At 28.8% G+C, this 13,235-nt stretch overlaps 1 protein-coding gene across 1 annotated transcript; it reads right to left on the bottom strand.

Annotated features, from left to right (window-relative positions):
• Positions 1-6,869: 6,869 nt before the first annotated feature.
• Positions 6,870-10,468, bottom strand: LOC127813954 (UPF0481 protein At3g47200-like). The gene is made up of 2 exons (XM_052355111.1): positions 9,931-10,468; positions 6,870-7,977 (listed from the first exon to the last, which is right to left on the bottom strand). Exons 1-2 carry the CDS (start codon positions 10,438-10,440, stop codon positions 6,964-6,966), a joined length of 1,524 nt encoding a protein of 507 aa, XP_052211071.1. The 5' UTR covers positions 10,441-10,468; the 3' UTR covers positions 6,870-6,963.
• Positions 10,469-13,235: the final 2,767 nt, after the last annotated feature.

The raw sequence follows: 13,235 nt of genomic DNA, 5'->3' as shown, positions 1-13,235 counted from the left end.
CGACCAAATTGAAAGTAATTAATAAGAGACGGCAAAACCGGGGGAAATGTAAGATGTAAAGATGGGAAATTATAATAGCCATTCTTTTTTGGTAGAATTTGCGTATGGTCATGCTTTGTCTTTATTTGATTGATAGAGGGATTCATTGAAATTAAATATTTTCGGTTCAATTAATATCTTGTGCTCTTTGAAATTGGGTGAGATCTCTCAAGAATGATCAAAGAAATTGAGGAAAAGCTTGGGCAATTAACCATCATTATTTTTCTTTTACACACACACACACACGCACACATGTAGTATATGAGAGCGAGCCGTTGAAAGAACAAGATTAAAGTAATTAACAAAAAAACCAACTGTTATTCAAGCTGTGGCGAAGGTAAACATGTGTTTAAGCGGCACCGAACAATTAGAGTTGTGTTTGTGAATTGACGACGACAAAGAGTAGCGACGATTCGTATTGCATGTAAATTGTTGTATCGAGAAATTGTAGTTGTGAATCAATTTGTGTTACACAAAAATGACAGTATCGAGAATAGAATTGTCGATTTATGTTTGTGAATCGATGACACCGCAACACTAAGTAATCAGAGTTGTGAATTGATGATAGCATTGGGTAATCGAACAACGAAAGGAAACGATGATAAGGGAATTGCTAAAGTGATAAATAGTAGCTATAAACTGTGACAAAACAATGATAAGGGCTCGCAAAGGGAAACCTTCAACTCAGAATACACTGGTTTAATCCTTGTTGAAGAATAAGAAGACAAAAAATACAAGATGATCCAATCACATTTAAACACAAGAGATTTTACGTGAAAAATCCTAAAAAGGAAAAATCATGATCGTCAGGACGACAAAGAAAAATATCACTATGTAATAAAATTTACAACTATAAAGTCCAATATTCTCTCTCTAAACCCAAGTCCCAATTACACCCAATTCCTAACTCTCACTGGTCTCTCACAAGTGATTTGCTCTACTTGACTAACAATCCAACCATCTTATTTATAGGCTAGTTTTCTTGTTCAACAAAGTTAAGATTTCCTTGTCTACTAAGACTAAGGTTTGTTTACCTAAAAATAATTTTCAATTGGCTATAAAATAGGATTACAAATTAAACAAAAAATCAATTAGGAATAGAAAATAATCTTCAAGACTAATTAGGATTTCTCGCTAAAAATCCCAGCAAATCACCACCTCAGTGAGAATTCCTAAAAACATCCATCCATTCTCCAACAACAACCATGACTATCTGTTATCGATAATCATCATGATCTTTATTACCAAGATCACTGTACCTCACCATAAAAGGTACAACCAACTAAGCATATATAGCCTAAGATTTTCACAACACAATGTCGAAAAATGCATTGCTGAAAAACTATGGTGCAACCCCCATGCTTGATTTCCTTGGGAGCTCTTCAACCATCGACATCCTTTCCACCACATAGCTTGCATCATTGCCAAGCCAATACTCATGTGCAAACTTTGTGGACCTACTAAAAGTATCACATCCTCTTTCATGACAACTTTGGTGATCTAGTGGCATGTCATGAGGATGTATTCATCTTTTTAGATAACATCTTCATCTTCTACAAAATTAAGAGATGAACTTTCAACGTCATAATCTTTGGAGCCATTTGCTAGACTTGCTCTACCAAATTTTTTAGAGCTTTTAGGAGTTGGTTTGCTTTTCAACACCTTGTGTAACCTGCATTGAATCAAAATATCCTTCACTTGTATTTGCCACAAGCCAAAATTGATCTTCCCATCGAAGTTTTTAAAATCAAACTTCATCATGCTTAGTATATCTTTTGTATATTAGGCGACCGATAACCAAATCTCTAATACCACTTATTGAAGAATAAGAAGAAAAAAATACAAGATGATCTAATCACACTCAAATATAAGAGATTTTACGTGAAAAACCCTAAAAGGGAAAAATCACAGCCGTTAGGACAACAGAGAAAAATATTACTATGTAGTAAAGTTTACAACTACAAAACCCAATATTCTTTCTCTAAACTCAAATCTCAATTATACCCAATTCCTAATTCTCATTGGTCTCTCACAAGTGATTTGCCCCACTTGATTAACAAGCCAACCATTCTATTTATAGACTAGTTTCCTTGTTCAACAAAGTTAAGGTTTCATTGTCCACCAAGATTAAGGTTTCCTTACTTAATAACAGTTTTCAACTGACTATAAAATAGAATTACAGACTAAACAAAAAATCAATTAAGAATAGGAAATAATCTTTAAGACTAATTAAGATTTCTCATTAAAACTCCCAACAATCCTTATCCCATTTTATTCAGTATTTATTATTTTATGTATATCAAAAATAAAAAATAAAAAAACCCATATTCCATGTCCTTTATATTATGGCCAAGACCCAACCCAACTCCTTAAACTTTAATATATTTTAAAATTAGGACACCCTGTCACATCTCATATTTTTCTATCATATAAATACTTCAAAATCTCAAATTATTTCTGATATATACAAAAAGTTAAATAATGCAACAAGGCATTGACAATAAAATAATTTTGAAGATTTAATGAAATAATAAGACTACATTCTTTTTATTTTTTTAATTTTTAGTTTTTAATTTTAAATTTATTTTTAATTTTCTATTTTCTATTTTGATAGTCTGTTTTTAGAAAATTGAAAGCACATTCTTTTTGTTATTTTAAAAAATTATTTCTTAAAATAAAAAATTAGAAAACACGTTCTCTTTAAAATTTTGAAAATAAATTTTTAATGATATTTTATTCAATAAATTTGATTATTCAATAAATTAAAAATATTTAATGTTAATATATTATTAAAGAAATATATATTTTTTAAAGTTAATAAATTTTATAATATTTTTTTCATTACAATAATAAAATATGCATAAATAAATAAATAAATGTGTTTTGAATTTTGAGTTTGTTTTGGATGAAAATACTCAAAACAATTTTTTGTTGTTCTGAGTTTTTTTTATAATTTTTTTTATTTTTAAAAATATATTTTTAAAAATAAAAAAGAACGCGTTTCATTATTTTAGAAAATCAAAAACTTAAAAAGAGTTGAAAATAACAAAGAAAATGTAACCTAAATGTTTTAAAAATAAAATATCAATAGTAAAGTATCATAAAATTAAATTTGACAATGGGATGAGCTCAATTAAAGATTAAATTTTTATTTGAAAAAATATATATTGAGATAAGAAAATAATATTTTGTGTAATAAAATAAAATAAAACGATTCAAAAATTACATGAAACCATTCCTTTTTTCACCTTATTCAAAGTTATTTTTATTTTTTTAATTTGTGTACATTAAATCGAGAAAATTTAAGACTACGTTCTCTTTATATTTTTAATTTTTAATTTTAAATTTATTTTTAATTTTCTATTTTGATAGTCTATTTTTAGAAAACTAAAATGTGTTTTTTTTGTCTTTTTAAAAAACTATTTCTTAAAACAGAAATTTAAAAAATGCTTTTATTTTAGAATTTGGGAAAAATTATTTTATGATATTTTATTCAATGTATTTGATTATTAAATGATAAAATTAACTCTTTTAAATGAAATTTTACTATTAAAATAAAATAATAAATTTGATTAATAAATTATTGACATCTAAGTGATAATTTATATTAAATATTATTATACATAATATATATAATATACTTAATAATATGCTATATGTTATCCTATATTTTTAATTATAATATAGATATGCTATATTTTTTAAATTTTAAATAAATATAATTTTATTTTTAAAATTTAAGAATAATTTTTTCCTTTTCTTTTTTAGAGTCAAAATATAAAAAATGAATTGTGTTTTCCATGTTTTGGATTTAGAGATTGTTTTGACTAAAAACAACCAAAACAACATTTGGTTCTCTTTATATTTTTTTTTATTCTTAAAAATGACAAAGTAAACTCATTTTTATTATTTTAAAAAATTAAAAATTAAAAATAATCTAAAAACACCAAATAGAACGCAACTTAAAATTTTCAAATCTACCCATTTGAGTTGAGTTTGGGTTAGCTCATATCCATTATGGAATATAGAATTTTTTTTCTTTATTGTTAATATATTGATTACTGTAATTTACGTTGTGCTTGATTTTGAGAATATTTTGATAATGAGAATTTAAATGTAAAATTTTAATACACTTACAGTTTAATCAACTAACATTTAAATTTAGTAGAGTAATATTTTTTTAATCAAATAAGGAAATGTTTTAGTTGAATAACAAAGGTTGTACTTGACTAATCGTTATTTTAATCAACTAAAACCTAAAAACTTAAGGGATTAATTGATTATACACTTATATTACTTGATTATGTGATGAAATAACATTAATCAAATAATTAAAAAATTAATCAACTGAATGATAAACTAATCAAATAATTACATTCTTCAATAGTGTAATAAATTTGAGAACAAATTACAAGTTTCTATACTTATTTTATTAATCTACTAAAACAAAATTGTAATAAATACAAAATTACAAGTCTCTATACTTATTTTTTATGACACCTATAATGATATTCTATATTAATGTTTTATATTTTATGTTACACTAATTAAAATATCACACTTAGATATTTAAATAGCATTTAATCTTAGAAGCACCTTCCTTTATATGACGTCATAGTGAAATGATTATGTTACGTAAAGGATTCTATTTATTTTCTATTAAAAGATAATTATTATGTCTAAATAATTAATTTATTAAAGATATTATTTAAATATCTAAATTTTATATTTATTATAATATTTTACATTGATATCTTATATTATAACGTGTCAAATTTAAGGATACAAATAATATTTTAAATTAAAAGAATTAGATTCTAATTCAAACTACACTAAAAAAGAAATTAAACTAATCATTTTATTTCAAATCAATTCTCAATTTAGCCAAATGAAGGAACGCAGCTAAACCTGGACTGGTAAATATTTATGTTCGCACTCCAATGGCCTAAATCCATAATTTAACTTCTGTAGTTTCACAATTTTTTTATGCGATCATATTAATTTTTTTTGTTATTTCAATAATATTTTTAGATAATATATTTTTTTGATAATTTAATCTTTTATTTTTTTATATAATAATTTAAACTTCTGGTTATTTCAATTACAGTCTTAGACTATACATTTTAGAGTAAATTGCACATCTCACCAATACATGGTCTAATTGCATTTTTGTTCTTTCAATTGCATTTTTGAATTATGTAATTGACTCAAAAATACATGATCAAATGGTATAATTGAAATAACAAAAAATTTAAATTGTCACAAAAAAAAAAATTAAAGTCTATGAGTTAAATTATTCAAAAATGTATTGTCCAAAAGTATAATCAAATTAATAAAAAAATTAAGTGACCATATGAAAGAAAACGTGAAAGTGCATAAATAAAAATATGAATTTGACCCACTAGAAAGCTAGTGATGTAAACCCAATATGTTTGAAACAGCCGGTTAGCAACTTTAGCCAAATAAAACAATTTTTAAGAGAGGGGGATAAATTCAAATTATTTGAAATGTTTATTTTCTTCTGCTTTGGCTGGGAGTTAGATTGGGTTGTTTCATTTTAAAAATTATTAAATAAAGTATTATATTTTTAAATTTAAGATCAAATTAATCATTATATTTAAAAAAGATTATAAATTATTGTTTTCTTAAATTTGATATCACATTAACCATTATGGTATATGTGATCTTAATGTTTTTATCGATGTTTTAAAATCCTAAATTGAACAAAAATCTAGATAAAGCCCAAATTCAAATTTGAAGAATTTACGTAACAGTAAACAACCTCAAGACTTAAGATCCTAAATCACAACAATTGTTGTTCTGTTAACCAAGCAAAGCAGAGCGCGGCTGTTATTACTAGTGATGGCTTATTAAATCAATTACTAGCTAATTCTATGGTGACATGTGAATTAGTTTTAAAACTCTTACATAGAAGATACTTAGAGAGAGTATTCGAATCACCATGTGTCATTACCCCTCTTCTATGACCATTAGGAGCATGGTGATCAAGATGGCCCGAGGTATAAGAGTTTGGTATCACTCTTAAACCATACACTAGTCATATTACAAATAAGGGTTCTAGCATAAATTTTGCTCATGACATCTTAAATCGGGCCATATAAACTCTAAATTTCTTAAAGGTAAACAAGCTTTCGGATCTTACTCAACTTGTTAGAGAATTAAATTGTTCCGTATGCAATAATCAAAATACTTGACTATGACCACGATACTCTTATGGTAAGTTTTGAAATTAGAAAATATACACTTCAATAAGAGACCAAAATAATTATATCTAGGTAAAGTAGTGTTCAAATTTTGACATGAATTAGAAAATTGGTCCAAACCAACCAATTTGGTTTTTGTCTCACATTTTTACGTGAACTAGTTTTTGATCCAGTCTTGTTCGAGATCAGTCCAAGAGTCAATTGGTTCAAAATAATTAATATTATTTATTAATAATAAAATAATATGATATACATATAATGTAAGCTAGTTGATTTTTGTTTAGATTTTTTAAAGAAAAATTTTGTTTGAGTGATATATATAAAAAAATGTGTAAGAAAAAATTATTCATAAACGGCTAGGATTGGCCCAAATCAAACTAGTCTAGTTTTCGATTTGAGATTTTTAGAAATTTCAATCCCAATCTGGTTTAGTCCCGAGTTAACTCAAACTGAATAAATACCTTATCTATTAGTGCATTTAAGTAAAAAAAACATGAGATACAAACGTAAATATCTATCAATTAGAATAAAAAATAGAAAAGTGAAACTCCCTCGAGATTTTATTGCACTTCCTGATTGGACAATTAATTTATGGACATATTATTTAGACATTAATTATGATATTTTTAATAATACTCATACATTAATCTATTATATATTCATATAAATGTCATTAAAATTTTACAAATAGCACTTCAAATTAATTTAGGATGGTGAAGATAGTTTGCACCGCAGTAAGAGAGAGGAGAAGGAAGGCTGCGATGACAGAAATAATTGCCCACGGGTTTCTGAAATAAGTTTGAGTTAGATTGGCGCGCCATTTATGCCAACGCCTGTTGCAGTAGTGGATGAGATCCGTGTACATCTGGCCAAGGTTTTCGTTCAAATCCAAGACTAAACCCTTGGACATTGTGTTGAACAAATCGGCTGCCTCCTTGTCAGTCCCAATGATGTTGTCGATAATTCCTTTCGAGCTCAAAAGCTTGATATCTAGACTGTCGTCGATGATGCAGTCCATGAATGCGACGAAGGAAGTGATGTAGCTGCCAGCAGGATTGTGGCAACGCTCGAAGGCTATGAGATTCAAGAAAATTGATTCAGTAGAATCAGAAATCATGAAATTGGGAAGTTTCAAGGTGCCTTCGCCGAAGGTGATGTCCAAGAGACTTTTGCTTTCGCTTTTAACGAAGCGGACACCGGCCTCGTGGAGCTCTGTGGCTGGGCGAACGACGTTGTGGCCGACCCCCTTATTCTTTCTAACTCCTTGATTTGAAGATTGGGGGGCTGCATCTCCAGGCGTGTGTTGTGTGTGGACCAGGCGCCGGTAGCAGAGCTCAAGCTCGTGAAAACATTTTCCCATCTTTGGGTAGAAGCCTTCTCTTTCATTTGCAGATTGGGGGGCTGCATCTCCAGGTGTGTGTTGTGTGTGGACCAGGCGCTGGTAGCGGAGCTTAAGCTGGTAAAAACATTTGCCCATCTTTGGGTAGAAGCCTTCTCCTTCATTTGCAGATTGGGAGGCTGCATTTCTATCTTCGTTGTGTGTGTGGAGTAGGCCTTTGCGGTAGAGGTCAAGCACGTGTAAACATGTGCCCATCTCAGAGTACTTGCTAATGTCATAGAAGAGAAAAAAAAGTATGCTTTTGTTCAATTCTTCAATGTCAGACTGCACAATATTTGTGGAGCCGAGATCTAATGTCCCAATTGGTTGTCCCCTCTGTCCATCCAATAAAAATCAACCATATACTCAATTAACACACATCATTAAATAGTAATTAATTCAAAAAAAAATATAAAATCAAACAAAAAAATTATAAAATGGCATCACCTAGTTAACATACATCATCAAACAGTAATTAATCCAAAAAAATTATAAAATCAAACAAAAAAAATTATAAAATGGCATCACCTAGTTAACACACATCATCAAATAGTAATTAATCCAAAAAAATTATAAAATCAAATAAAAAAATTATAAAATTATACATATATGTAGCTGATTTTTATTAGATGAACAAGAAAGGAGACAACAAACTCAAATAACAGAACTCCATAATGTGAGGGGTAAGCAAGTATGAAACCTTGGACATGGATTCAGGACACGAGAACACACGAGATAAGCTACTTAAGTAAGACATGACATTGTGGAGAAATGTTAATTAATAAAATATTATTTTATATTTTAAAACATAGCAAAGTCTCAAAAGATTTCGAAATTATATTTTGAAGTGGTAAATATACATTTAAAATTCAAAAGTTAAAATTCTAAATGAATAACTTCAACATTTTAATTAACAATCACATATCTAGTCGAGGTTCTGGAGAATAAAAGCATGGAGATTATGAAAACCGAACAATCATGCAACCAAAACATGAAAAAATAAATAATTATGTAATTCCAAATTAATAAAAATGAAGAGTAGAAAATAAATAACACGTGTCTTACAAGTGTCCCTCCCATGCCCTTATGAAAAATTTTAAGTATTAGACAAGCCATGTGAGTCTGTCTTATACTTGTTATAGTATTTGATACCAATATGACAACCTATGGAAAGCGTATGTACTTTACTTTATAAGTAAACACAATAATATTTTGTTGATAATATTAAAAAAATAAGAAAATCCACATAAGATTAAATGTCAAGTCACAAAAGTTATTTTAAAAAGTCAAACTTTTTATCAACTTATGATTTGACTTTAAATACCCAATTAGCACGAGAAACCCAAATTTTGAATAAATTGTACTCCCAAATTACTTGAAGATGAATAAGGTGAAATCGCCAAAGTCATGTAGAAAATAGGCATCAAAAATATCCTCAAGGGTAAGATAAGAATAGTTGTTAGAAGCATAATTCAAACATAAGAAATTGTAACATTCTGCATCGAGCGATAAGAAGAACAAGAACAACTTACCCTGATAGACCTACACGAACTTTCCAAAAGGGTTATCTATCCTTGGATTACCCTAGGTCAAGCACGCTTAACTTACGAGTTTTTTGCCAACATTCAGCTCAAAAGATATCTAAGTAGTGTTATTTTCTTCCTTACCTATCCTCGATATATACTATTCTTCTCTGGGCTTTTGGGGTATTACAGAAATTTTCAAAATACTTATGTGTGAAGTTTTCTTCAGAGATAATAAGAAAATTCCTCAATATGAGACAATACTTAGGATTTAAGGTTCACAGATAAATCCAAGCCCAGTACAAAGAAACATAGAGCAGGCATCTCAAGATTCTTTTATGTCATATGTCCTGATAATTTCATAATTTCAATCCAAATTAATCTCAAACTCACAAAAGTAGGAGAAATCAGCTATATGGGAAGGGCCAACTAATTCCCCTTATGATCTTCATTATAAAGCTCAACTTGAAAGGTATAGAAAGATCTCGAGAGGTAAGTCAAATGTATGGTATTTTACGTTACTCTTATATGCTTATAAGCTATATATTTCCCAAATTCTTTTCTAGCTTAAGTATCAAAGTGACATCCTTATCGGTCAAGTCTTGGGATAATTAATTACTTTTGTTTGATTGTGTAAAAATCTGAAGTTTAGATTAATTCATAATGTAGTCCGAATCTCATATGAAATCTTATGAATTGAATTAGTTACTGACATTTAAATCTCATTTATATTTAGAAAATAATGAGAAAAGAGCTCAATGTATACCTTAACATTCTCTCGAATATATTTGAGGCTGAGCAGAAGCGACATTGGTAATTGATTCTCCAGCATCAACATGTCAGCCCTGACAAATGGCATGACATAGAGCTCCCCATGTCGGCTGAAGACGGGATCATTGTCAGAATAATAGTTGTCATCCTTATAGACATCTAATAATTCGAGCATGAAACACCCATCTAACATCATCAATTGCACGAAACTCTTAGTGTTATCTTGCCATTTAAAGTCGAGGGAATCGTATGATTCCTTCAACTCTTGAGCCATTTTCTCTACGAGGCGAAAGATCTCTTTCTGGGGTACCCCTAATTGATGGATATAGCGATTGAGAACGCGTTTCTTGTGAGCCTCCATCCATGCCAGTTGAGGCTCTCCATGGTGGTATGGCCCGAACGACACGACTCGGGGCTGGTAGGCTGTCTTGTTAATGTTTGAGATGAAGGGATGGACTTTGTAGATGGACTTTGTAGCTTGCATCTCCACCACCCAACTGCCCATTCCTCCGTTGGCTAGCTCTTGCTTGCAATATTTGTTTGTCAGCTTTGATAAACTATAACATTGGACAACTATAAATACACTGCAAGCTGGTTAAGTCAAGGTCAACTATAAATTAGAATATAACTACAAATGCACTGCAGATTTGTCATCTTTGATGAACTGTACCATTACAACTATAAATGCAAGGCAAGTTGGTTAAGTCGAGGTCATTTTATGGTCGTTGATGCTGCCAGTTGGTACTGTGTTTATGTTTACCGGGAGATGTTATATCCTAAAAAAAAAAAGAAAAAGAAATAGTCTGATAAATAATCTCCATAAATTGACTTAATTTTATAATAATTCCATACAAATTTATAATAGTTTTACCTAACTTCATAATAATTCTATTTAAAATTACAATATATAATTCTACTCATTACTATAAACTATTATCAATTTTAAGTAAAATTATTATGAATTGAATAAAATTATTATGAATTTACGTGTTTCATATCAAAATTTGTGAGAGTTATTTGTAACATTTTTTTATGTTTATTTATAAATTCATTTTTTATATATATTTTTTTAAAAAGTGAATCACAGGTTATCACGTATTTCACCAATTATAACATATTTTGTATTTTATAATCTAAAATGTGACATGTCACCTACTAACTCTATTATTTTATGAAGAAATGGTCTTCATAGACATGAGATATCTCCCTCATTGACCTAAATTTTGATTATTTTATGGAAAAATAATCTTCATAGACTTGAGATATCTCTGTCATTGACCTAAATTTTGTTTATTTTATAGAGAAATGGTCTTCATAGATGTGAGATATCTTCGTCATTGACTTAAATTTTGTTTATTTTATGGAGAAATGGTCTTCATAGACCTGAGATATCTTCGTCATTAACCTAAATTTTATTTATTTTATAGAGAAATGGTCTTCATAGACTTGAAATATCTACCTCATTGACCTAAATTTTATTTATTTTATGAAAAAATAGTCTTGATAGACCTGAGATATCTCAATGACGTAAATTTTGTATTGACAAATTTGGAGAAGTTAAGGCACGTGGTCACCATACTGCAAATTTATATTTATATATTAGTAGTTTATATTTTTTTTTTGTATTTTTTATTTTAGTTGTGAAGTTTGAGGTATGTCCTATGTTTAATATGTAGACGCTTATTGGTTTCTTTTCAATCAAATTCTTATTTACATAAAAAAAAAATAACTTTTGAAATTAGAAGTGCAAATATAATGTTTAAAAATTCAACAGATAACCATGTTTATTGAAAACAATAAAAAAAATTAAAAAAAGTGTTTGAAAATTCAATCAAGTTTTTGGAAATGAATTTACTTCAATGATTCAAAGATAAATTAGAAATTAATTTATTTTTTGATTCAAAGATAAAAGGGTGAATTTTTTTTAACATTATTTTTTAGACAAAAATTAAATTTACATGCCCCAAATAAAAGCCACAATGCCAAACAGAGAAAACTAGAGAAAAAGTACTATTTATTGTAAATTAATTAAACATAAATATCAAATATACTCTTAAATGGAGAAAAAAAGGCATTAATTGGTAAATTGAGAGCGAAAACTAGAGAAAAGTAGAAAAATATGTAACCATTAAGCCAAACAAGAAATAAGAGAACTTTGAAAGCCCAAATAACGCTTTGAGAAGTGTGATGGTGGATGGATTCAAACAGTAAATATTATGAAGATTTTTTTGTGACATTCGTGTGTGTGTGTGTATATATATATATATATATTCTTAATGTTAGGTAGACTGAATACATATATTAGTAGTTTAGATATTTTCTTGTATATATATATATATTTTTTATTTTAGTTATAAAGTTTGAGGTATACCTTATCTTCAAGCTGTAGACGCTTGCTGGTTTGTTTCCAATCAAATTCTTATTTAGCCTCCATGTTGGACTGGGTGTGCAGCCACTCTGCCAAAATTCAAAATAATTGCTTCAACTATTTTCCTTCTAATGCTTGAATTCTTTTATATTTAATATTTATAAAAACATAGTGAAAGCCATTTAAATTAGTGCATTAAAAATAAAAAAATTCTATTAAAACAAAACCTAATTACAGAAATTATTATATAATTTTTTTATACTGTTGAAAATGGCATTTAATTGAATATTGTTCATTTAGGATGGGGGATGATTGGCTTGTCGTGTTTGGAGCGAGGAGGAAAAGGACGGCGGAACTGGAAAAGGAGGCGGCGGGGAGTGTGGCCTGTAGGCTGGGCCCAACACGAGGGTGAAGGGAACAAAACTGCAGTCCAGCCTTAACTTTGAGGCGGCTGCCGCTTCTTTGTCGTGGTACCAATTGCATGGCCACACACACACAAACACGCCCTTTGACGAGTCGGTACTATTAATTCTCCCCCCCGTCGCTATCCCTACCTTCCCAATGTCATTGAATGGCTCCCAGTTTTGAAAATATTTTAGATAATCTTAATTCTCGATTTTACAAACTTAAAAAAAATACGAATTTATTCTAATTATTACAACACTCTTCATCAATTTTAATATATATATATATATATATATTGACGTAATAACATCCTTGCATGATTGGATCCCCACATCACGTGCCAGGAAGCCGCCTTCCTTTCTGCATGGAAGCTACTTATTTTATTTTATGGGCTAATCGGGAAATGAAACAATCCACCAATTTGTAACTTTATTAATTTTTTTTAATTTTAGTAATTAGATTTAAGTTAGTTAATTTAGATATAATTTTATCTAATATATAAAATTAATTTGAAAAAAGTATACTCA

The sequence above is a fragment of the Diospyros lotus genome, chromosome 12, assembly GCF_014633365.1.
Source record: "Diospyros lotus cultivar Yz01 chromosome 12, ASM1463336v1, whole genome shotgun sequence".
NCBI lineage: Eukaryota > Viridiplantae > Streptophyta > Magnoliopsida > Ericales > Ebenaceae > Diospyros > Diospyros lotus.
This window is presented reverse-complemented; position numbering and strand designations above follow the sequence as displayed.

Coding starts and splice junctions, on each gene's coding strand:
- LOC127813954 (XM_052355111.1), bottom strand. CDS start 10,440: ATGGGCAGTTGGGTGGTGGAGATGCAAGCTACAAAGTCCATCTACAAA. Junction 7,978..9,930: donor ATATTCGAGAGAATGTTAAG/GTATACATTGAG, acceptor TTGGATGGACAG/AGGGGACAACCAATTGGGAC.